At 36.2% G+C, this 24,990-nt stretch overlaps 2 protein-coding genes across 4 annotated transcripts; both read left to right on the top strand.

Annotated features, from left to right (window-relative positions):
• Nucleotides 1-1,847: 1,847 nt before the first annotated feature.
• On the top strand, nucleotides 1,848-5,151 carry LOC103954820. The gene is made up of 2 exons (XM_009366649.3): nucleotides 1,848-2,248; nucleotides 4,157-5,151. The coding sequence occupies exons 1-2, from the start codon at nucleotides 1,962-1,964 to the stop codon at nucleotides 4,800-4,802; spliced, it is 933 nt and encodes a 310-aa protein (XP_009364924.2). The 5' UTR covers nucleotides 1,848-1,961; the 3' UTR covers nucleotides 4,803-5,151.
• Nucleotides 5,152-6,753: 1,602 nt separating this feature from the next.
• Nucleotides 6,754-13,974, top strand: LOC103954840. Of its 3 annotated transcripts, XM_048590136.1 has the most exons (9): nucleotides 6,756-7,390; nucleotides 8,714-8,776; nucleotides 9,680-10,435; nucleotides 10,570-10,707; nucleotides 10,932-11,015; nucleotides 12,201-12,260; nucleotides 12,356-12,442; nucleotides 13,264-13,501; nucleotides 13,725-13,974. In XM_048590136.1, exons 1-9 carry the CDS (start codon nucleotides 7,037-7,039, stop codon nucleotides 13,757-13,759), a joined length of 1,815 nt encoding a protein of 604 aa, XP_048446093.1. In that variant the 5' UTR covers nucleotides 6,756-7,036; the 3' UTR covers nucleotides 13,760-13,974. The 3 variants fall into 3 exon arrangements, with proteins under 3 accessions (XP_048446094.1, XP_048446093.1, XP_009364952.2); XM_009366677.3 differs by having other exon boundaries at nucleotides 6,758-7,390; nucleotides 13,264-13,974; XM_048590137.1 differs by lacking the exons at nucleotides 12,201-12,260; nucleotides 12,356-12,442; nucleotides 13,264-13,501; nucleotides 13,725-13,974 and adding an exon at nucleotides 11,203-12,194 and having other exon boundaries at nucleotides 6,754-7,390.
• The last annotated feature ends 11,016 nt before the right edge of the window (nucleotides 13,975-24,990 follow it).

Here is a 24,990-nt window from a genome sequence, read left to right as displayed (position 1 = left end):
AATCCAAAACATCCTTACTGAGAGAACCACATAGAAATTCGCCAAAAGCCAAGTTTTCCGAGGCTGGAATTCTAACTTGATCGTTGAATCCTGGTGAAGCAGACGTCCGTAGAACTACAAGCACTGAGTAGGGACGAAATTTCTGTTTCAAGGACATTGCGGTACTCAAGCCTCGATCTTCAATATTTATGTTCAATACTATTTCATTGTTTATACTTTGTTAATTTCCTATTTGCATTTATTATTTATTAGCATATATAATTTTATCACAGATTGTTGACATATACTCAGCAGAAATGTCTCTGTGAATCTTCATAGTCTTCGAAATGATAGACTGCCGAGACGAAGCCACTAGTTGGTTTTTTTTTTTTTTTTTTTTTTTTAAGTCATATAAGAGAGAAAGGCCAAGCTTTGCATGAGTTTATTTTATTTATTTTTAATTATAAACGATATTCTACGTTAACCTACACTAACTAGAGAGGAAGGAAAAGTGTTTGAATTCGAGACATAATTGGTTGAACATAAAGACCTTAACAACAAAAGCGGTTCACCAGGATTTATAGAGAAAACTCGACTTTCTTCCTCAATATGTTTCATTTAGTTAAATTTTTCGTAAAATTATTATTACAAAGTTATGATAAAAGAGAGAGAGAAAAAAAGTGTAATGTGACGAGAGCAACCAAAACGAGTATATAACATGTGGAGACGTGTTTTAGACTTTTAGTGCAATAGGTAAATTTTTCTCTCGATGTTATAATAATTATATTAATTGTCAATTGTCACAAACTAAGAAGAAAAATTGTACCGATTTCATCTAATTACAATACTCATCACCATTCAAGTGAATCGGCTATGGTACATCTCATTTACTGGTAACAAGAATATTGTTACATTGTAGGCAAGTGACAATTTGATTTGTTTATTAGAAAGCAATCTTCAAATTAAGATTTTAATGGTAACTGGAAATAGTAGACTATATTGATTTCCTTATTAAACCCATACAATGAATTGACAAAATTGATAATCCTAACTGCTGAACAAGTCAAGCCGATCCAGTCTATTTGTGCAAAACATTCGGGTTGGTTGATTTCAGTTTGGTTAATAATACTTCCACCCAACTCAATTCACTTTTTGAACGACTGATCGGATTTTTACCCGAAAATAAAATTTTAAATTTTACAACCCAACCAAAACCATTTCGGATGGTTGGTTGGGTTTGTCGGTCAAACCACTAAAATGACCACACATACAAAATTCGACATCGAAATCATGCCAAACAAAACCTTGCTTAACTCGGCATGTCCGTTTGACTCCCTAAATATAACATATGAAGCTTTTGGATTTTTGTAACAAAAAAAGAAAAAGAAAAAAAAACCTTGCCACTTACTAATACGGTTTATAAATTCGAATTGAGTAAATGACGAGTTCTCAACCAATTTATTTTTCATAGTATAAATACATATTTTTATCAAAGAAAATCAAAAGCTCGATAGCGAATTGAGTACGATTTGGGCCTGGTTGCCAACTCTACCCATCGGGCTTGTAGATTAGGAGTGAAGATAGAAATATTGTCCATACCATGCGCATTATTTGGCTTGATCAAATCTCAGCCGTCCACGTTTTCAAATGGAAACAAGCGGTCGTGATGAAGTTTGAAGATGAGAAGAGAAGACAAGAAAAGCAGTAGTCTGGTCCGCATCGGTAGGGTTCTTTTCTCTTTTTATTCTCGTCTCCTTCTCTCCTCTTTTTTCATAAAATGATTTTTGTTTTTTTTCTAACTATTAAAAAATTAATATAAAATATTAACGTGATTTAAAAGAGTTAGAAGTGGACGGGGGAGAGGGGAAAAAATCCTACTCGTCATCCATCCAATAAATCAAATCAATCAACCGTGCAGCGGCGCAGTCCAACTGTTGGACAAAATTCCCCAAAGAGAAAACGCCCCAAAACAAAGCACCGCCATGGGCAGGAGAGGAGGAGGAGGAGCTCAGAGGGCGCCAAACACCGCATTCGCGTCTACCAATAACATATCACTGAGAGAAGAATTGACCGGGAAAAAGCAGACCAAGGGCGGCTCCTCCATCAATGCCAAGGCCGCGCTGAAGCTCGAGCACTTGCAGAGACTCGCTGTGTGGACTGGCGCGGAGGCTTCTGTACCTTCTCTGGGTGCATTCTTTGGGCGCACCTTGGCCGTTGCCCAAGAGGCCATCGGTGTGCCCCCTGAACCTTCTCTCTTCCCTTGCCAGAGGTATGCAAAAAATCTTTAGATTTTTGATTGACAAACCCCAAAAGAAAAGGAGGGTTTATTGTCTTTGAATTTGGTGTGGTTATAAGTGGATTTAATTACAAATTTAATTGCCTTTTTAGTTCAATTTTGTGGGTTTTGCATGTTGTAGGATTGGTTGTGAAAAAATGGTGGAAGATTTGAATTTCTGTTAGAAAGTGATCATGAACTACTCACTGTTAAGGTGGGATTGTGAACTATTGGTTTCATATGATCATTGTAATATTTTTGTGATTGAAAGTTTGTGCAACTGTTGATTCACTTGCTTTCGTTAATAGTTTTCGGTGTTAAGAGGCTTGCATAGTTTGTAGTAGTTAATTTGTCCCTGATACAAAATTAGCTCTTTGAATGTGGCATGACTTAGAGCTGTGGAGAAAAAGAAACAAGAAAACAGGCTGTTTGCTTTAGTCCCATCCAAGTCGTTTGGATTGGATTGCAATAAAAATTTATAAAACCAACGAGATAGGTTCGTTCTACCAAAATGAACCAAACCAATCCAGCTATAACAGGCATTATTGACTTGCGTATCTTTATAAGGAGTCTTGAGTGTCGTGGGATTGCGTATCTTCTATATGATTTCATAATACAACCTTGTATTTAGCTTAACCATACCTGCTTTCCATAAAGATAATTGATTGTAGTCATGATGCGTACTGAAGTTACATTCCGCCTTGATTAAGCTTAGTGCACCTTAAAGATGGAAATCTTATTGGTTTGGATAGGTTTGAAACTATTTAGCATGGCAATGGGGGTAGCATTTCTTGTCGCGTAGCTAAACGTGTTGGAGTTCTGAAATTCTTAATTGTTACATAGTTATATGGGAACAACATGCATCTAGGATTCACCATCGAAAGTCAGATATATAAACTAAGAAACATCTAATGGAATGTTAGGCTCGAAAGGTGGAGAGAGAATAGGATTATGACTCGTCTAACCTGAAAGCCTAGTCAACTACATGTTTGTTTAGTCTAAATTTTCAGAAAGGTTGTTATTGGTTAACCCATCAACAACAACAAAGTCTTTCCCACTAAGTGGGGTCGGCTATATGAATCCTAGAACACCATTGCGCTCGGTTGTATGTCACATCTTCCGTTAGATCCAAGTACTCTAAGTCTTTTCTTAGAGTCTCTTCCAAAGTCCTTCTATGTCTTCCTCTACCCCTTCAGCCCTAAACCTCTATCCTGTAATCGCATCTTCTAATCAGAGCATCAGTAGGCCTTAGTTTCACATGTCCAAACCACCGTAACCAATTTTCTCATTTTTCCTTCAATTTTAGCTACTCCTACTTTACCTCGGATATCCTCATTCCTAATCTTATCCTTTCTCGTGTGCCCACACATCCAACAAAGTATTCTCATCTCTGCTACACCCATTTTATGTACGTGTTGAGCATCACCACCCAACATTCTGTGCCATAATGTTATTGGTTAACCCATGAATAGATAAAATCCTAACAAAGTTCTCACGACCTGCAATTGCAGGGTTTTCTTTTCCGCGTAACTCATTTTGCATTGTATACTGTATTGGCATGAAACATGAATCTGACTGAGTGTCACACAACAGTGACAACACAAATAAAGAGATTAGTACGTGTTTTGGATTTTATGTCACCTTGAATGTATGTTTTCAAACAAACTGAAGTGCTTTTGAGATAAGCATAGAGCTTAAGTCCCATGACTTCGAATCTGAAATGTGTCAGCCATTACGTTACATGAAAAAAATTATTGGAATCAATTTGTCTTTGGATGTGTGTAATGTGTGTTGTAGCCTTGTAGGTTTTATAATTTTGGACAATATACATTTTGAAATGAATGATACTATAAAGTATATTAAAAGGTACAAACACGTAATCAGTGTTTCACTATTTTGCAGATGTGAAACAGTTCTTCAGCCTGGCTTCAACTGCACTGTTCGAATTGAGAAAAATAGAGCAAAGGTACGACAACGAAGTAAGAAGATTACTAATTTCTCTCAAAACAATGTAGTGTATACATGCCACTTCTGTTCACACCGGAATGTGAAGAGAGGGACTCCGAATGGACATATGAAAATGATATGCCCCCCTAAGGCCAAAACAACTTCGAATCTGAAACTTAAGTCCTTCTCCAAGAAGTTTATCAACTTAAAGGAGATCACAGCAGGTGATGAGGTTAGTAAAGCAGAGGAGATAGCTCCTTCCGCAGGCAGAGAGATTCCTGCAGTCAACACTCCTGCTGGCGAAGGCGAGGTTAGTAGAGCGAATGAAATAGCTCCTTCAGCAGGCATAGAGATTCCTAGCGTGGATACTCCTGCAACTCCAACGGTGAAGACTGGAATTGCTTTGTTGTTGGGAGGGAAGAAGAGAAGGAGAAACAATTCGGCGACCAAGAAACCAGCTGAACCTGATAGCAGTCCCACCTCAATAGCTGAAAACACGACTGGCACGTCAAACAAACGGAGGAGAAAATCATGGACCAGTTTGAAGGAGATTGCTATACGCAGTGATCACAATAACATCCGAAAAATCAGTTTGATTTGACAATCCCTTTCGATGGCCCAGGAGTGCATAATAATTTTGTATTTCGGTAGATCAAATTTCGAATGATATGAAATAGCATGTTGATTTTTTGATTGAATGAGAAGGGAGTTTGCCTGAAATGAAGCCTGCTGCACGATAAGAACCCACTGAATTATGCAACTGAGTTGTTCCGAGTCGACTAGGAGGAGACATAAAGCAAAGCAGGACAAAGATAGAAATTTAGGAGTCGTTTGATAATTATTTGTATTTTTTTATTGTAGTTTTCAAAGTGAAAACGACTTGAAATAGTTTTTTTATTTGCTTTTTGTGTAACCCTTATTTATTTATTTATCTCGTCTACCATTTTTCCTCTGCTTTTCTTCATTTCTTCCTTATGTCGGATATTTTTCCATTCACAAGCACAAAATGTGAAAAAATAAAATTTAAAAACAAAATAGTTATCAAACAGAAAAACAACTAACTCATCGTATTACGGTATTAGTTTTAAATCATGTTAGTAATCTAACAATTGTTTATTATTTTATTTTTACTCAAATTTTTGTTAACAAGTGGGCCCTAGTAATGGGAGCATTTTTGCTCACCACCCTATTTATTATCATTAGATGAGTTTGAATTTTGAGATTTGTGTTTATCCACTACACGAATCTCAAAATTCACACTCATCTAACGGTGATTAATAAGGTGGTTAGCATACACCACACTAAATGGTGGTGAGCAAAAATACGCTCCGCTAGTAATATTGTGGTTTAAATTCACCATTGACGAGACTCGAATTTAAAACTTCTCATTTACAAGTGAAGAGAAATACCACTAAATTGTAGTAGTGACAAAACATATAGAAAATATTGTGCTAATGAATTGTACATCCAAGATGATAAGGGTATAATTGTGAGAGATTTTAAATTCGATTCTTGTCAAATACGAATTTGAATCACATTATCACATTATCCTTTGTTAAAAAAATAAAAAATAAAAAGACGATAAGGGTACAATCGGTACAACTCTCAAGCAAGGAGAGCACCCTCATTTCTAAGGGTGGGCGCGATGCGGTTTCAAGTGAAACCGCAACCACAACTGAAACCAAAATTTTTTGCGATGCGGTTCGGTGCGGTTTTGAAGCCAAAACCGAAATGAAACCAAACCGTTTGGTTTAGTTTGGTGTGGTTTCAAACGGTTTCGATTCGGTTTTTTAGAAAAAAAAAATATATACAATTTAAAATATACACCTATTTACGCATAAGACGGTCTTATTTTCCTCATATATTAATTAATGAACTTGGAGCAAAAATGACAACAACAATGCAGCAAAACTGCAACAAAAAACAGCGGCAAAACTGCATAAAAATTGAACAAGCTCGTATAAGTTCTGAGAAATTATTAATTCTAGCTTGTTGATTATAAACCTCTGTCCTATGATAATTTTTCTTTAAACAGTATGCAGGTTGACAAATAAGCTGCTCTCGCAAGAGAAGCACCTTCGTGATCAACCCTCATCATCAAGGAAACCAATGGCAAATTAAGTATGACTTGTATCAAATTGTGAATACTTTGTGATGCATGTTAGTATGAATAGAAGTATCGCAAATAAATCACTTTGAGGCAGCTTTGATGACATGAAAATAAAAACTTATGTAACAAAATCTAATTGAGATAGAATTAGAAAACATACCAAATTAGAAAATCTAATTGATGTCGACTGTGGAAGGGATGAAGATGAGTTTTGAGAGAGAGAGAGAGAGATGAATATGGTGATTCGAATAGTGTAGTTGAACTAATTAAAAGTTAAAACATAACATTCAAAATATATGGCGGTTTCGGTGCGGTTTTGAAAACCCAAAATCAAAACCAAACTATTTTCTTTGCCACGGTTCAATTTCGAAACTACAATTGTTTCAAAACCACAAAACCAAACCGTTCGATGCGATCCGATTCAATTCGTGTTTCGATTTTGATTTTCGGTTCCAAGTGCCCACCCTACTCATTTCTTGCTCTCGGTGTTAATCCCAACGAACCCCCACGTATATTCTCCAATATACAAGTAGTCGCTACAGTGGCAAATCCGATATTCCGTCAAAGTACGGATCCGTTTTCGCATCCCAAATGGCGTCCGTATAAATACCGCAACGACCCACGTCATCGTCCTCAGAGCTCCCTGGTCTGAGACATAGCAGAGAGAGCGAGAGACGAGCCCTTGACAAGCAGGCTACCAAAACGGAGCGTTTCGCCTGGAAGAAATGGGGAATAGGAGGTTCGCGCAGGTCTCTACGAGCGACGACGAAGACGACGACGTCTCGCCGCGGAACCACCAGCAGACGGCGCGGGAGACGTCGTCGCGGAAGAGGAAGCAGGTGAAGATTCGAGAAGGGGACGACGAAGAGTCGGAGGAGGAAGAGAAGCAGAAGAGTAAGAAGAGGAGGGGAGGGAAGGAGAAAGAGGCCGAAACAGCATCTGGCAGCGAAGACGAGGAGGAGGAGCCACACATTGAGGACGCGAAGCCGATTGGCGAGGTGGTTAAGCTTTCCGGGAAGGGAAGGGGGCGGAGGCAGCACTACAAGGCGTTTGAGTACGACGGGAACCGATTTGACCTGGTCAGTTTTCGTTTTCTGGTCGGGTGTTGTGATTTTGTGTTTGTTGGTTGGGTTTTAGGGTTCTGATTTTTTTGGCATTGTTTGATTAATTTGTTCAAATTGCAGAATTATTAGAATTATGAAATTTGGGTACTTTGTTGTTTTTGTGTATCTTGAAATTTTTGGTTTTGATTATTGGGTTTGTAAGGTTTGGTGAATTGGGTTTTCGTTTCGTTCTTTTTGGTGGAATTTTTGTTGGTTTTGATTCATTGCTGCACAGTAGGAAAAATTTACACTTTATTTGTGTAGAAAATGTTGCTGTTTAAGCTGGCATTGTGGTGTCATTTACTTTTGGAACTTCTCTGTCCCTTTGTTGGTCAATTCAAGAAATGATAGAATTGCGACAAATTTACTGTCAAATTTTCCAAAGAGGGAATGATTGAGTTTTGTATGCAGACAAACACGTTGTTGTCATCTTCTTGTGACTAGAGAGGCAATTGAATGTTCTGGAAATTTTGTCTATTACTATAAACACAGCCCCTATTTTTCCCTTTTTTTTTTTGGACATTTTATATGTTTCCCCTCCCGGATAAATTTCTACATGCAATTTGTAGTGTAAAAGTAATTTTGCATGTTGGATTCTGAACCAGAAAATGTTACGATGTTGAAGCAAATAGGTCCTCAGCTGATTGCTATGGAAACATGGGATGAGTGCAGCTCTGGATACATGAAAGCTTTCAGATTTGAGTGTTTTTTTTATAGACTTTCTGTGTTTTGAGTTTCCAGCAGCCATACTCTTCTTGTCCCTTGACAAGAAGATGCTGTAAAAATTCAAATTACGTGTCTATGTAAAGATTTTTCATTGAATATCTCTTCCTTCTGTTTCTTGCTGTTGGTATAATGTATGCTTTTGTACATGCAGAAATAATTCTCATAAAGTGTTTCATGTTAATGTAATATTTCTATATAGCTTTATGCTCAGGATGTTTGACAAATGTTGTTGTCACTTGAACTTCTGTGTACCTGATGGTTTTGTGTACTGCCTTTTTTTTTTTTTTTCTTTCCCCTTATTGATATCGTGTGACACAACCAAGCTCAATGGTGTTCTAACATTCATACCGCCGACCCAACTTAGTGGGATAAGGCTTTGTTGTTGCTGCTGCTGTTGTTGATATCGTGTGACAGGTGCTTGTTTATATATAATTTTCAAATGGTTTAGATTTGAAAAGTCCATTTATTTGATTCATATACCCTAGGTTCTGAATACCTCTAGATTTTTCATATGAGGTATTAGTTCGTTTATTTCATTTAATGTTTCACGCTGATCATGTAGTCACTCTGTAGGAGGATCCGGTTCTTCTAACTCCTGAGGATACAAGACAAAAGCCTTATGTGGCAATTATCAAGGTACTTGCTTTATGAAATCATATTATCACTTTTGTCTATGGATATTATTTTTTATTCTTTTAAACATTTTGCCTTTCACATTGTTCAATGTATTTACGTTTCATTACTTGAGGCCCAAGTTTCTAAAATTTATAGTAGATCAGAGGTGAAATTCAGGTTATGATTAGTTGTTCAGATTGTGAAACATGGCTACTTTTTAGTAAGTAAGGTGGTGAAAATTTGATGTCTTTTTGGTTGAAAACAACTAACTATAGGGGTTTTTATATGATGAAGGTTTCCATGATCGGGTCACCTACTTTTCTTATAGTAGATGTTGATTTAAGATCACGTTGAGAAAACAACTAAACTATTAGCAGGTGTGCATTTTGTGGCCAAGGGACATGTATAGATATAACAAAGATATAGGGGTTACATATACATCCAGACATTCTCAAATACAGGCTAACTGCGTGGTGATAAGCATGTTGATTGCTTCATGTATTGTTATTCACTTTTACCCTGTGATTCACTTTATCCTCACCTTTGACCATTTAAATATAGGGAATTTTAACGAAACACTCCCTGTACTGCTCACTTTTAACGAAAAACCACATTTTTACTTTCCCTGGTACTATTCACTACACCTTTGTTTGTCCTTTCTCATTAAAACTAAAGTTTTTTTGGACTTTTCGTTAGTTTTCCTTTAAATATATATACCTTTTGCTCAAATATTTTGCCTTGAAATTCTTGGCATGGTGGTCTGTGTTCTATTAAACTTTTTGGTGGCTTCTTGATTGTGAAGTTATGGGCAGCAGATTTGCTTTCTATCTTTTTCTTTGTAAGCAGTTATTCTCTTTCAACTCCTTCATATTCATAATGACTTTATCATTAATTTTCTGACTGCTGGAACTGGGGATTAATTAGGATATAAGTAGGACTGGAGGTGGGAGCATGATGGTATTAGGACAGTGGTTTTATCGTCCTGAAGAGGCAGAGAAAAAAGCTGGGGGAAACTGGCAGTCAACTGATACAAGGGAGTTGTTTTATAGTTTCCATCGTGATGAGGTTCCTGCAGAATCTGTAATGCATAAATGTTTGGTGCATTTTGTTCCATTAAACAAACAGCTGCCAAGTCGTAAACAGCATCCTGGCTTCATTGTGCAAAAGGTGTATGATACCCAAGGGAAAAAACTCTGGAAGCTGACAGATAGAGACTATGAAGAGGATAAGCAACATGAGATTGACTTGTTAGTTCAGAAAACTATTAAACTATTGGGAGAACTTCCTGATATAGAGATTGCAGATAACACTGGTTATCAGGATGATCATTTGAAGACTAAAAGTGGTCAATTTAAAAAGAATATATCACCCCTTGACGTTTCTAGGGTGGAAGAAGCAACTGCTAGGCCTGGCCAAAATAAAAAAGCTGAAACACCTGGAAGCTGCTCAACAAGTAACCCAGAATATCATTCCATATTAGCCAAGTCCATGGCACTAACTGGAGACACGCTACGTGACAGATGGATGGAGAAACTTCTTCAAAATATTCGGCACCATGTATGCAACTCTGCTGACACCACGAATGGTGTTGAAAAGAGAAAATCTGATTCTGATGATATTGATCATGAAAGTGACCATAAGTCCACAGAAGTTGGGAATGGATCTCAGGATAATCTCAAGGTATGCAATTCACCCTCAGTTTGGCAGCTCTATATTTATCCTTTGGTTTGTTTGACGAAGGGGGTGCACTGGAAATCAGGAGTGGAGTATCGGAGATGTTATAACTCACTTGTTAACTTTACTGTATTATTCAGAGTGGCAACACGTCTTTTCTCTGGCCAGAGGATGCTGTTCGTGCAGTTACTTCTCTAGAGAAGGCCTCGCATGAATCTCTCTCCTCTGATTTCCAAAAGTATAACCAGAAGTTGCGGCAACTGGGATTCAATCTCCAGGTCAGAAGGTTCTGTATGTTTGTATGCTCATGGTCATGCATATGCGTGCAGATAACATATTCTTGAAAAGACCTTCCAACTGTGTTATAAAGAACAATGCATTTTTGCATTAAAAAAAAAAAAAAACACTATTTTTGGTTTGTTTGAGGTCCGACCTTCTTTTCTTCTTCAAATGTCTTTTTTCTCTCCTTGTTTTGTTCTTATATTTATTCTCCTCTTGGCAGAAAAATTCGTTCCTAGCCCGTCGTCTGCTAAATCAAGAATTGGAACCTTTAACAATAGTGAACATGTCACCTGATGAGTTAAAGGTATGGTCTTTATCATGGCTTGATTTATGGGTGGTTCATTTTTGTGATGATTCTCAAGGAAGATTAATTATTCGATTTTGATCAGATTCAGTTTCCTTTAGCTGCTTTTGGTCTCACTGGACATATTTGTAACATCTTTGCAGACTAATTCTTCCTTTTTAGCCTAACTTACTGTTTGCTAATTTAGGAGGGATGGAAGTATGTATGCCAGCAGCACGAGTGGACACATGTCTCTTATATCTTTGGATGTTGTCATTTTTTTCCTTCCTTTCTTTTCATGTCCATGTAAGGTTTTTATCAGAGAAAAGTTTGTTAAGGCTGTTCAACTGGTGGGGAGCATTTGTCGAGGAAAGTGAAAGATCATGGATATGTTTGATATTTGGGTGTTTGGGTTGAAATGGGTTATTCATAGAAAATCTGTTGGTACTTTTAGCTTTAGATCCAACTAGTCTTCACAGCAGATAGCCATAGAAAAATTGGTGGTACTCTTAGCTTTTAGGTTCTGCATGTTGATTTGTTTGCTTTTAAAATCAAGGAACTTCAATTCCTTTTGTGGAAGCAAAAACATGCTTAGTGAAGAATTTGTCCATAACATCTAAAGAGGTCTAATATTTTCACGAGTGCTCCTAGTTTTTCATTAAAGATGACAATTTCCTGGGACGATTTGGTCATCTGAAACAAACTTCTACTTGTTCAAGACAGATAAATTTAATGAAAGGTGACCTATTATGGGCACAGAAATTCATGTAAACTATTTCATTTCTGTTGAATTAAGGTGTGTTCGAGTTGGTTTTTCTTTTATTTGGCGTATTTTCGATAAAGTTCATAAGATCTAAAGAGTAACTTTGTGGATGTTTATATGTGGAATGAATACATTAGTTTCAGGTGAAAGATGTAGAGTCAAGATTGCTTCAGCAATTCTCTTGGTATTTATGCCTTAGATGGGAGTCTGGGACTAGGCTTACTTGTTCACTTTTTCTCTCATTTTGTATGAAGGTCTCAGTTGAGAATAGAATAAAATGCGTCTGTGCTTCCCTCTGCCCTGGGTTGAGTTTGGCCTCTTGACATGATACGTTTTGAGTATCCATGTATGATCAGACAAGATGTAGTTGCAATGGCCAACTCTTGGTGTACGCAAAAGGGATAATACTATAATTGCTCTTGCTTTCATGGTTTTTATTTCAGGAGGGTTTAACAGCTGTGGAGAGAGCAAAGAAGGAGCCTGATGATTGGGAGCGTATGCAGGTGATTTTATTTGTACCCGTAGTCGGTTTTGAGTACCTTGCACTCTGCAGTATATACGTTCTGTGCCCGTTGTTGATTTCTTGCCTGTGAAACAGATGACTGATGCTCGTTGCTCAAGATGCTCGGAGTTCAAAGTGGGAGTTAGGGACATTATTCAAGCAGGAAATAGTGCTCGCTATCAGGTTTGTGCATATAGAGATTAATATATGATATGGTCACCAACCAGAGTCTGAAGGCAAGTGGCAATTGCTTTTGCCTCTACATTTTTCTTTTTAAACTGGGATTATACACTGTTGGGAGCATACAAAATAACGGGTAATGTTTGAGGACTAAGTCTGGTGTGCAATAGTCCAGGTCCGACGAAAATACCAAAAAGAAAAGATGTCTCTGGTATCATACCAACAGCGGAGTAGGGGTTAAGTTGAGTAATCTGAAAGTCTTACCTACTGTCTAGACTCTACAGGCAAGCATCAACTATGGGTTGGTGGGCACTGATTTTGCTTGTCAAATCTACTTTTCCCATTAAATTATAACGTTGGATATCTCGCATGTATCAAAGCCTATGATCAGCTTAATTATACATTGTGATCACTACATCAGTTGTTCTATTTGGTTTCTTATGTTGCCTTGTACCGCCCCTAATTTTGCCAAGGTGTTCGGCATTGCTGGCTACATTCAAAGTTTGAATTGCATACCTCAGTCCCTAAACTTAGCTGTATTCTGACTAAAAGTAGGTGATGATGATGCATGAAAGACGTTTGTACATTATCTCTATCTACCAAATTTTTCTGGTTCTGGCAAAGTATCATTGAGTTCTCTTTCCAGTATTTGATTTTTTTTTTTCACTAAAAGATGATATCGCCATGGTTGTCTGTAGCCTCATTTGCTTTTCAGTCCCTAAGCTTAATGCATGAACGTTGTTTCAAGGGTAATTTAGATTGTAACAGCTACATCATTTGTTTCCTTCTTGCAAACGGAATTTACTTTCTCATTCATTTTTCAGCTGGAGTGTATTTCCTGTGGTCATTCATGGTATGCCGCCCGGGATGCGGTTTCAATGCTCACAATTGACGCGCCCAGTTCTAACAAGCACGTGGGGACGGCTCCTTTGGCCACCGCCAAGTTCGAAGACGTTGAGAAGAAGCTGGCGAGCCCTCGTGAGTCTGACAAGGCAACCAAGGACACTGTAAGAAACACAACTGAAGCCTGTATGCCGGTCTTGGAAGCGCAAAGATCATTTAGTAAGTCTAAAAAGGAAGAAAATTCTGAATCTGCAAAGAAACCTGAGTAGAAATGCGGCGTTTGTCATAATTTTTGGATCTGGAAAGTTTAGGTTGATGGATTATCCACGGAATGCAGCCTTGGTAGTTTTGTACAGCCTGCATGTGCATATGTTAATCCATGGTTTCTTTCCCAGACTTGAGAGAATAGATTTAACCAAGTTAAAGCGGTTTCCTTGCGTAGGATGTTCTGAGGCCTCGGGACAGGGTTTAGGATAAGATAAGTTTGACATGATCATGAGCCCCTTTTTTGTATCTGGTGCTGATGCTCCAAAGATAGAATACGCTGAACGACCGGACAAGTAAAGGAGATAGATGCATTATACCTTTTTTGTATCTGCTGTTGAAATTGTTTTCAAGTCTAGTGTAGTGCCTATATTGTTATCAAGGATTCATGTGTGTGTGTAATTAATAAAAGGCAGCTAATTCGACTCCTTGTTCCCCCCAGCAGGGCCCCTCCCTCTCCAGTGGTATATTTCTTCATTTACAAGTGAGAGGGCTTAGGTTCAATTCTCGCTAAAGGTGAATTTGAACTGCATTATTGCTAGCTCATTGTAAGACTTAGTCTACCTCTCGTCCCCTTAGTGTAGACACTATCATTTATTAAAAAAAAAAAAAAAACATTTCTCCCATTCATAGTTCACTCAATCCCCAATCTCTAATTCCTCAAACCCTAAATTCTCAATCCCCATTCTGTATTTATTTCAATTTTACCCAATCTCATACATCAATTTGTTTCAAAATTCTCCACACCACCAAATTTGTTTCAACATTCAAGTTTTTTAGCATTCTAATCTCACTTTGGTTGCTAGTCAGTTTGATTGCCGTTTGATTTTGATTATTTTTTTTTTTTTACAAATTATTATATTATATACACAATTATATATTATTAAAAATTTTAAGTCTTGTAAAGCTTAGCATCACGCCTCAAGACTTTTGCCTAGGCGGAGCTATTCATGACACGCCTCGCCTCTACGGCCTTTTAAAGTATTGCAATCACCAATAATCCTTTGAAGCACCTCCACCACAAGTTGAAACATAACAATAATACTATGTACCATAATGTCAGTTTCAATATATATTACAAGGACACATGAGATTATTCTCTTGATTGAACACTTTATCACACAAATATCAAGAGCTTTCTTAAATTGTTATTATTGTTTCTCTTTAAATGCATAACGACGCTTACACAATAATCCAATAATATTAACCAAACTACTAGTCGTTGCAAAGAAAGTGGCAACGTCATCATTTTCCTTTGCTAGGGCTAGAAGAGCTAGTTGAAGTTGGTGAGCCAAACAATGAACATAAAATATTTAAGGATATTTGTTCAAAATATTTGTTTTAAGAGCATTTAGCTCTTTGTTATAACAAACAACCTCTCAATAGCCTCTGCAAGTTTGCTAGTAGTTGTATAGGAGACATGTTGAAGATCCAAAAACCTTTCAATTACTTCTCCTCTTTTGTTCACATAAAGCAGAATCTTTTTGTTGTGTTATACTTCAACCACTCAAATAAATCAGATCAATGGGTGATAAAACATTGATTGGCCTTCCCTATAACTTTTTGTGGTGCTTTGTGGGTTTAAGGTTGACAAGGATCCTTTTGTAGATAGTGTCTCCAAATTGTTTTACAATAATTAGGCTTACAATCACTCATTCAAGGTCTAAGTCCAGCATCTATAGGAAGATTAACAAATATTTCATTCAACTCAACGACATTACTTTATTGTGAACTAGCAGTAATATCCGAAAGAGGATTTGGACTAATTGAAATATTTGAAGGAGGATTTGGATTACTCGAAATATTCGAAGGAGAATTTGGACTAACCATAGTATTTGAAGGAGGATTTAAGCACTGTTTCTTATAATATTGTTCTTTTACGATGACATGCCTGATTGTTTGTCTAGAATCAATATCAACTTTTGTGTGTGTAATGGGGGACGAGTGATCTTCTTGTTTTGTTATACTTTTTTAGAACTAGCAAAACGCTGCCGTTTTGACTTGGTTTTTTTTTTTTTTCAATAAAAGGCTCCCCCAATCGTCGAAAATCTCCATGAAGAGCGGAGGAGGAGATTTCTGACGACCGGAGAGGCGAACACCCTCCTTGGGCTGCTGTTGCTAGTGGAAAACAATAATATCTATGCGCACAGGTGCAGGTTTGATCCCTTGATCTCCCTATCCCTAATAACTTACAATTTGCATAATCCAAAGTCTATTTCAAATTTACAGTTTATACTACTTTCTAATTAGTAGGTAATTAGCAATAAAAAATAAGAACAAAAGTTGGCTTAAAATAGAAAAAATGGGATTTACTTGAGTTGAGTCCAAGATTCCATGGGTTTGATGTGACGGACCGACCGCTTGAGATCTTTTAGTTCCCGCCTAAACCCAATCATATGCACACACATTTACCATTTTCTCCTTTACCTTTGGGGTCCATGCTTTTCCCATTCCCCAACAGTACCAAATGTACGACACTGCCCATTTTACCATTGACTCACTTGTGTTTTTTTCCTCAAAGGACCACTTGACAAAAACAAAGTACTCAAGAAACATCAAATTATACTATACAAATTATATCATATGACGTTTTACTATTGTGAAGAAAATTAATTATGTCTATACATCTTAATGTGAGTTCAATTTCCGATGATTTTTTTTCTTTTGACAATTAATTAATGGCTAAATCGCCAAAATGGTCTCTAAGATTTCAAATCAATAGAAATGGTTCCTGAGATTGACACATACTTTGATCCCTGAGATTTCAAATTAATAGAAATGGTCTATGAGATTGTCCACCATCCATCATTTTGGTCATTCCATTAAAAACTCCGTTAAGTGTCCCGAAGCTCTTGGTCGGAAGTTTGGGCAATTTTCAAAGCTTCGTAACTTAATCGTTTCTTAACCAAATTCGACCAATAATATATCAAAATGAAGATAGGAAAGTGCATAATAAGATTATACCTATTTGGAAGCCCAATGGTTTCCGGAGATGGCTGGAAAATAGCCTCAAAGTTGACAGGTCGAAGAGAAAACTGGAAAACTCGCCAGAAACTAGGTAAACTTTAAACGTTCATAACTTCTTCAATACTCAATGAAATCAAGTGATTCAAAAATAAAAATCATACTTCTCGACAATACGAAGAGTGGTACCTTTTTTGATGGCTAAATCTCTGTGGTTTGGCCGGAAAACGGCTCAAAAGTGGCTATCTTGGTCTCGAGTTACCCACTTTTGAGCCGTTTTCCTACCAAGCCAAGGCAAGTTGGCCATAAAAAAAAAAAGGTACCATTCTCTTCATCTCATTGAGAAGTATGATTTTCATTTTTGAATCACTTGATTTTGTTGAGTATTTAAGAAGTTATGAACGTTTAAAATTTACCCAGTTTCCGGTGAGTTTTCCAGTTTCCCCTCGGACCAGTCAACTTTGACGCTATTTTCCTGCCATCTCTGGCAACCATTGGGCTTCCAAATAGGTATAATCTTATTCTACACTTTCTTATCTTCATTTTGATATACTATGGGTCGAATTTGATTAAGAAACGATTGAGTTACGAAACTTTGAAAATTGCCCAAACTTCCGGCCTAGAGCTCCGGGACACTTAACGGAGTTTTTAACGGAATGACCAAAATGATGAATGGTGGACAATCTCAGAGACCACTTCTATTGATTTGAAATCTTAAGGACCAAAGTGATGTGTTATGCAAATCTCAAGGACTATTTTGACGATTTAGCTTTAATTAATTGACCCACTAACGCATTGCTTGACTAAAAAAACTATACAATTTATAGTTAATAACTATACAAAACCCATGTCCTATGTTTAAGTACCATTGGATCAATGTTAAAATTTAATTAACTTATTAATTATACAAACCCACATTTGTTTACAACACAGATGAACAATTGATTTGAAGATTCATAATGTAATATTAATTGTCAATTCCCTTACTATAACATAAATTGATTGATTATATCACGTATTGTTGTCTGAATGCACATTCTTTGAACTATCTGAATGAAGTAGGTTTCTTTACTAATCTTTTTAAGTGTTGACTTTGTGCTTATCCCCTTTTTCACTATTTTTTATCTTTTTTTTTAACAAACGACAGTATCTACACTAAGGGGATGGGGGAGTAGGTTAAGCCTTATGATGAGCTTGCCATAATAATGTGATTTAACTTAGCTTTTGGCAAGAATCGAACTTAAGACCTCTCACTTATAAGTGAAGAAGAATATCACTAGACTACAATACTAAGTGGCTCTCATCCATTTGAAATCATTTAAGCAAAAAAAAAAAAAAATCCAATCCAAAAGTGATTCGATTGAGGAGATGGCATCTAAACATATTAGAGGGTTTTTTTTGTCAACTAAGTACCAGTTTGGTAAAGCTAAAATTTAGGGAAAAAAAAAATCACAAAAAAAAACCATAAGGTTATTTTAGTGCTTTGGTAAATACACTGAAAATAGCTTTTTTACATAATTGAAGATGAAAAGAAGCTAAAAAACAGAAGCAGCAAAATGTGATTTTGAAAAATTGTTTTTTTTTTTTTTTAATACAAGGGTGAATAGTATCAATTAATGAATTTTTTAAAAGGAAAATAATGAAAAGAGCTTGAAAACTTTGAGTTTTAATCAAAATGACAAAAAGATGTTGTAAGTGAATAGTACTAGGAGTGATTTTTTGGAGTAAAAATATCATTTTTCGTTAAAATGAACAATACCAAAATTATTTCGTTAAAACTCTCTTTTTTTAAATGTCCATCATACCTCAATTCTCTCTTTACCTTACCTAAATTTTGAAAGTTTGAGGAATTTAGAGTAATTATAATTAATTTATACTAGGGCAAGATCTGCATTTCACTAAATTAATTTAGTAATTAGATAGTTAATTATATGGAACCGTCAGATTAATTGTAGGATTCCGGTCCTTGGTATTTGCAATATAATTCGTGGTAGTGCGACATAAAGGGCGAGAAAATTTTAGTTGTGATGGGAACACGAATGGTACACTACGTGTTTTTATGTAAGTGGTGGAAATTTTTAATTTTTAAGTTATTAACTTTTTAACACATAGAACCCACCATTTATATAAGGACACGTGGTGTATCACCTTATGTGATCGTTATACTGAAAAATCTCTCATAAGGGACACCAACGTTATTCAAGTCAATGCCATCAAAATTCCAAAAATACTTCTCCTACCACCGTTATCAGTGGTCCAGAAGAATGGCTTCATAGTCTTTCTACACATGGGTGCTCTCTCCAAAGCCGCCACATGTACAAATAAATTATTAACGATGCTATTCTTACCACATTAATATATCACATTATGTGGCATCTGATGTGGCTGTCCACATTATCAAATTAACCATAATTTAATTTAAATTAAAATCTATTTAATAAACTAATAATAAATGAAAAATCTGAAATTAAATGGTATTTGTGGCATACGAGGAGTCTCCTCTCCTCTCATTCCTTCCCCGTTGCTTCTTCTTCCGTTTCTTCTTCCATGCCATTTTTTTGTTTCAGCCCAGATTTTGTTCAACAACCTCGCCATTGATGGAAGCAGATCTTTTTGCTTTAGTTCTCAAACCATTGAGGTAAGAATGCAAACCCAACTTTCTGAAATAAAAAAAATCTGAAATCATTTTGTTTCAGTTCTCTCTCTCTCTCTCTCTCTCTCTTTTCTACAGGGCTTGAGTAACCAATCTAGCTTATTGCAAACCCAACTTTCCAAAATAAAAAAGAGACTAAGGTGGATACCTGAAAATTTGTTCATAGAAAAATGACACTAGGGGTTGAAGAAGAACCCGAAAATTTGGAGACACTAACCACGTGATGATTATTAGCAGCCCCATATATGAAGGTAATTATTTTTATTATTTATTAGCATTCAGGTTCTACTTATCTGTTAATTTGATTCAAGAAATTGGAGTTTTAGTTTCATTTTTCTTTTATGAAAAGCTTGGAAAATTTGTATATACCATTTACTGGAGGTCTGTAATTCTTAGATTAATAGAGTAAATAGAACGGTTTGAACGAAGCCCACTCGATATAAATGTATATACCCCATGCATACAAACAAGCACATACATATTTTTATAGCTCTAAAATCTTCAACGAAGTGGGATATAACTTTTAAAAACTTTTAAGAAGTGCAATATTTATAAATTTGTAAGCAATTGAGATTTCCTTTTTTTGTTTTTTGTTTTTTTTCTGCTACTCGGTCATATTGTCATCTTGTTGTGCATCTCTTTCAAAATCTTGGTATTTAATTATCTGATCTTTGTGTTCCATTGCCTGTGTTTAAATTCTTTGGGGAAGGAATGGAAGATTCATTTAGAGAGTTGCTTAACCAGATTCGAACGCATAAGGTATCCTCTGCATCCAAGTGTAGGTTTCATATGAAGAAATTTAGTGTAAATACCGACCCGATGTTAGAATTCTTGCGCTTGACAGGGTCGGCACTATGAAGTGTTCTTATTGTCTGGTTCAAAATTTTTAATTTTATTTTTTAAATTATCTAATTATTGTAATTGGCCTAGCTTTCCAATATTATATGCTACTGAATGTTGCCACTGATAATTGGAAGTTGCGGAAACGATGTACTGCCTTAAACTATAGCAATTTGTAATTTGATTACTTATTAATTTGGTAATGCATGTGAATAGTAGTGAGTATGACATCATTGGAGTTTTAGCAAGAAAGCATTGACAATTACTTACAAAGACTGGAAAGTATAATTTTCTGAGTATCCTTCCTCTGTAGTTTTCAAGTGACCTTGTGTTACCTTTAGGCCTGATGCTACTGCACCTCTTGATACTTATGCAATCCAATTTTCCATTGGCAAGAAAATTTACAAAAGCAGCAAATTATGTCGTTACAATGCACTAGTCAGGTAAAGCATTGCTTCTTTTCTGTTTCGTGAAACTTTTTTAAGGTGTTATTTACTTACTGATATTGGCAAACATAATATCACCATGGAGTTGAAGCTATTGGTTGATGCGAAAATAAAGTAGGTCCTCGGAGTTGACGACTTTGATTTGGAGGGTGTGTTGCCAGAAGGGTTCTTGGGAAAGAAGGATGATAGCAGAGATGAGTGTTTTGATGAGTCTGCAATTACAAGGTCGTACCTTTCTGAAGCTTGGGAGGTCAGGGAGAAGAGTGATGTGAGATTTATACACACACAAATTAAACCCTCTTTTTGACAATTGTAGTATGGATGTAAGTAGGGATCGTTCTGGACCGGAGATTAGGAGGGATTGCTAAAACCTTGGAAACTGACTCAAAAATGTAAAAACAAGATAAAACACTAAACTAGATTCAAAGAATGTGAAACTAAACGTTAAAACACTAAGACAAACCAAAAGACTCAAAATGCATTAAAAACACGAACTAAAATGATTTCTAACTAAATTGAACAATAAAGTAAAGGGGGATTGGATTTGGACGATTTTAAACTAAAAATGGAAACTTGAAAATAAAACAAATTGTAAATATGGATTTGGCGGAAATTGAAATAACAAAGCAAGTTAACAAACTAAGCGGAATGTAAATATGAAATTGTGATGGAATGAATGGAATGAAGGCTAGCTAAGGGGTTCTTCTCCACACATGTTATACTTGCGTACAAGATTGATTCTCAGTTGGTCTTTCGATAAATCATGATACTCAACACTCCGGATTAATTAGGTCCGCTTAAATTAACCGTCAAGTTTTCCTTAAGTTAATGAATTGGATGGGTTTGCGCAACGCAATTCACAACATTCTCCAAAAGTCCTTTACGTGAACAGCACAATAAAGATACAATCAAAGATCATTAAGCATTATGAAAACTATAAGTGTTGACGAGGCATTCGTTACTATGATGAGCATGAAACTCGTGCCAAGAATATGTTTAACACGATTGTTTATAAGCAACCTCCACTACTTGTGAATATAAGTTCATAACGATTAGGTGAAATTCACTTATATTCTAGCGTCATATTTATGCATGAAAATTAAGCGCGCATTCTTAATAAACATTCATAAATAAGCTATCAATCAAACGGTTAAACAAATTGAATCCACAACTTATGAAATTCCAACGAAAGTTAATCAATTCATATTGCAAATATAAACATAGTTTCGAATCACCCCCTACCTAAAGGGGGTTTAGTTCCTCATAACCTTGAAATCAAAGAAACACCTAAACATTCCAACAACTCAAAGCTTGAATTGTATGAACGTTTAAGCACTCTTCTCTTCCATACATACAAAACAAAGAGAATTAAAATGAAACTTTGAAATCAAAGAAACACCTAAACATTCCAACAACTCAAAACTTGAATTGTATGAACGTTTAGGCACTCTTCTCTTCCTCGTTGTTGTAGCACAAGGTTTAAGGGATGTTGTTGGTGTGTTGAATGGATTGGGGAATTTATGGAAATGGAAGAAATGGAGGAGAAATGGAAGGGAAACTCACGGCAAGGGATGTGTGTTTGTGTTGTGTGTTGTGTTGTGAATGGAATGAAAAAATGAATGAATGAATGCAAGGGTATTTATAGGAGTAATGGAGGGAACATGACAGCTAGGAGGTGGGTGGAAATGTGGCTGAATGTTTGGTGAATGATTATGAATGAATGCATGTGAATTGTAAAGGTTGGAAAGCTGGAAATCTGAAAATGCAAATGGGAATCTGAAATGCAAAGGTGGCCACGGTTTTGAGTGTATTTTGTGTTGGAAATGCATGTGAATGCATGTGAATGTTGTTTGTGTGAAGTGTATGTGAAATAAAGGGTGAATGGTGGCTGAAATAATGATGGAAAACAGCTAGGAAAAGTATGGAATGCATGTGAATTGTAAAGGGAAAAGCTGGAATTGGCTAGGAAGTCACGGCATGGGATGTTTTGGTGCATTGTGGCTGATTTGTTTGTTGGTTAAAGATGCATGTGGATGAATTATTTAATGGGAAAGTATGTGATTGACAACTAGGATGGATGGTGGCTGCAATGATGAAGTGTGATGGTAGAAAATGGCAAGGGAAATGCATGTGTTTGGACGGCAAGGATGGTGTTTTGTGCATGTGGCTGCAATGGTGTGTAATGATGGAGGAATAAGTGCATGTGGTTGAATTGGTGGTGAATGTGCATGACAAAGAATGGATTTGGCTGCAATGGTGTGTAATTGGGCTAGGGTTTAAGTGCATGAAATGGACCCAAATTGCTCCCCCTTGCATGGCAAGGAATGGTGTTTGTGTTAAGCCCATGGCAATGTGATTGTAATTGGGTTAGGGCCATTGTTTTGTGTCCTCAAGTGCATACAAGGCCTTCAATTTCATCTAACACTTGGGCTCCAAGAATAAGCTATCCATCCTTAGCCCAATAGTGCTCCAAAAAGGCCCCAAAACATTCCACAATGCATCCTTTCGTCAAACACGTCTTATAATCCTGAAAACACACAAAAGAAGCATAAAGAACTAAAATAACTAAAGAAACATAACGTAAATGTACGAGAACAAGCTAAGTAAGTCGCCTAAATATGCTCCTATCAAACTCCCCCACACTTAACTTTTGCTAGTCCTCGAGCAAAACAGAATAAAAACAAATAAACAAAACGACACTAAACACGTAAAACACAACCTAAACCTTCCAACAACCGTCTTAGGGATTTCCAATGCACATGACATGTTAAAAATCATCATTCCCACAGGTTTTAGTCATCTTCACACTTAAATACATTCTTAATCAGAGTCACCACATACTATTTCACAATTAAGCATTTAAAACCATGTTTTGAATGTAGTAACATGCCTTAGAGAATTTGCTCAATTCCTTACCAGATATGCACTCGATTTTCACTCAGAATTTCTAACTACACACCCAAATCTAGTCATATGTGAGAAGATTGATGTAAACATGAAAACGACACTCACATATATGTATCACAAAGAACGCAATTTCTGGAGTTAATAATCAAGTTTAGATATGATCTCATGAATGGAATGCTACTACTTAGACGCGAGAACCAGTGACACCATATGCTCATACCAAGTTCAAACTCCACAAATTGAAACACATAACACTCAAGATTGAAGTCACGGGTTGTAATGGGGCTTGGGGTGTGTGGATAACAAAGAAGGGATATGGAAAACAAAGGTTCTTAAAGAAATAGTGAGCAAGGCAATTGAATCAACTTAGAATTCACTTTTGAATGAAAACTCAACTTTGGAACAAAAAGGGAGACAATTTAGGGCCAGAATTGGTGTTTTGAGCCCTTTCTTCAATCACTCATTCTTTCATTTTTTTAAGCTCTTTTTTTTTTTTTTTTTTTTTTTTTTTTCTTTCTTTTCTGTTTTTCTTTTCTGTTTGAAACTCAAAACATACTTAAGAACAAGCATTCCTTCCCTCACACTAATTTTCTTGCATAATGTAACTCAAAAGGAATTCATTTAAGTTATGCTCACTATCTTTTAAGAACAAGGGTATGGATTGTCCTAAACTAGGCTAGGTGAGGATAATGTGGGTTGACAAAGAATAAAGGCTAAACAAAGCTCAACGGGGGTAAAAGTTACAACATATACGAAATATGGGAAGTGAGGTTATTTGGCTATGGTGGCAATTACACAACTTCATCTTGAATATGTTATGTAAATCAATAACATGCTTTGAATGAAATGGGCATGAGTTCTAGCATTTGGAACTATATGATGAAACGCCTTCTAAGTAGTAACCAAGCAAAGAATAATGAGATCATGCAACAACTTTGGAAAACAAGAAATCACAGATTATACTCTCCAAAGAACGTTATAGGCTCAAGTCTCTCAGGGTTGTAGCGTTTGTTTGAGTTCCTTCCTTCAAGCATGTTACATAACTAAAATTTTTTTTTTTTTTTTTTTTCTTTTATGATTACATGTGAAGTCATACATTATAACCATAACCAAGCATATACCAAGAGTAAATCAAACTTTTCTCCATGTTTATAACTCTTTTCAACAGTCATGCAATTAGAAACCAAATCCTTATCATTGTGTTGGAAGGTGACCTACGACACAAAAACGACTCAAAACACTCTTTTTAGGCTTTTCAAAACATGTTTTTTCAAATTTTTATGTGATTTTCGAATTTTTAAGTCAAAACACACTAAACACACTTAAAAACAGCAAGAAACAACATTTGAAGTTTATGGTGGATAAAACCCTACGAATTTGCATCAAAACACTTTAATAATTCCCCCACACTTAAATCAAACATTGTCCTCAATGTTAAAAACCACACTAAACACAAACAAACATATAAACAGCAATTAAACATACTAAACATGGCAGAATGTATCTAACAAAAAGAAGAGTTTAGAAATGCAAATCTGGTTGTGGAGTGTTCGTTCCATCTTCTCCTTGATCATTGCAGTGAGGCTTGGATCTTTGTGATTCCACAGGTTTACTCTTGAACTGCGCTGCTCCCA

The sequence above is a fragment of a genome, unplaced genomic scaffold (assembly GCF_019419815.1).
Source record: "Pyrus x bretschneideri cultivar Hongxiangsu unplaced genomic scaffold, Pyrus_bretschneideri_v1 Contig30, whole genome shotgun sequence".
Classification (NCBI taxonomy): Eukaryota; Viridiplantae; Streptophyta; class Magnoliopsida; order Rosales; family Rosaceae; genus Pyrus; species Pyrus x bretschneideri.
This window is presented reverse-complemented; position numbering and strand designations above follow the sequence as displayed.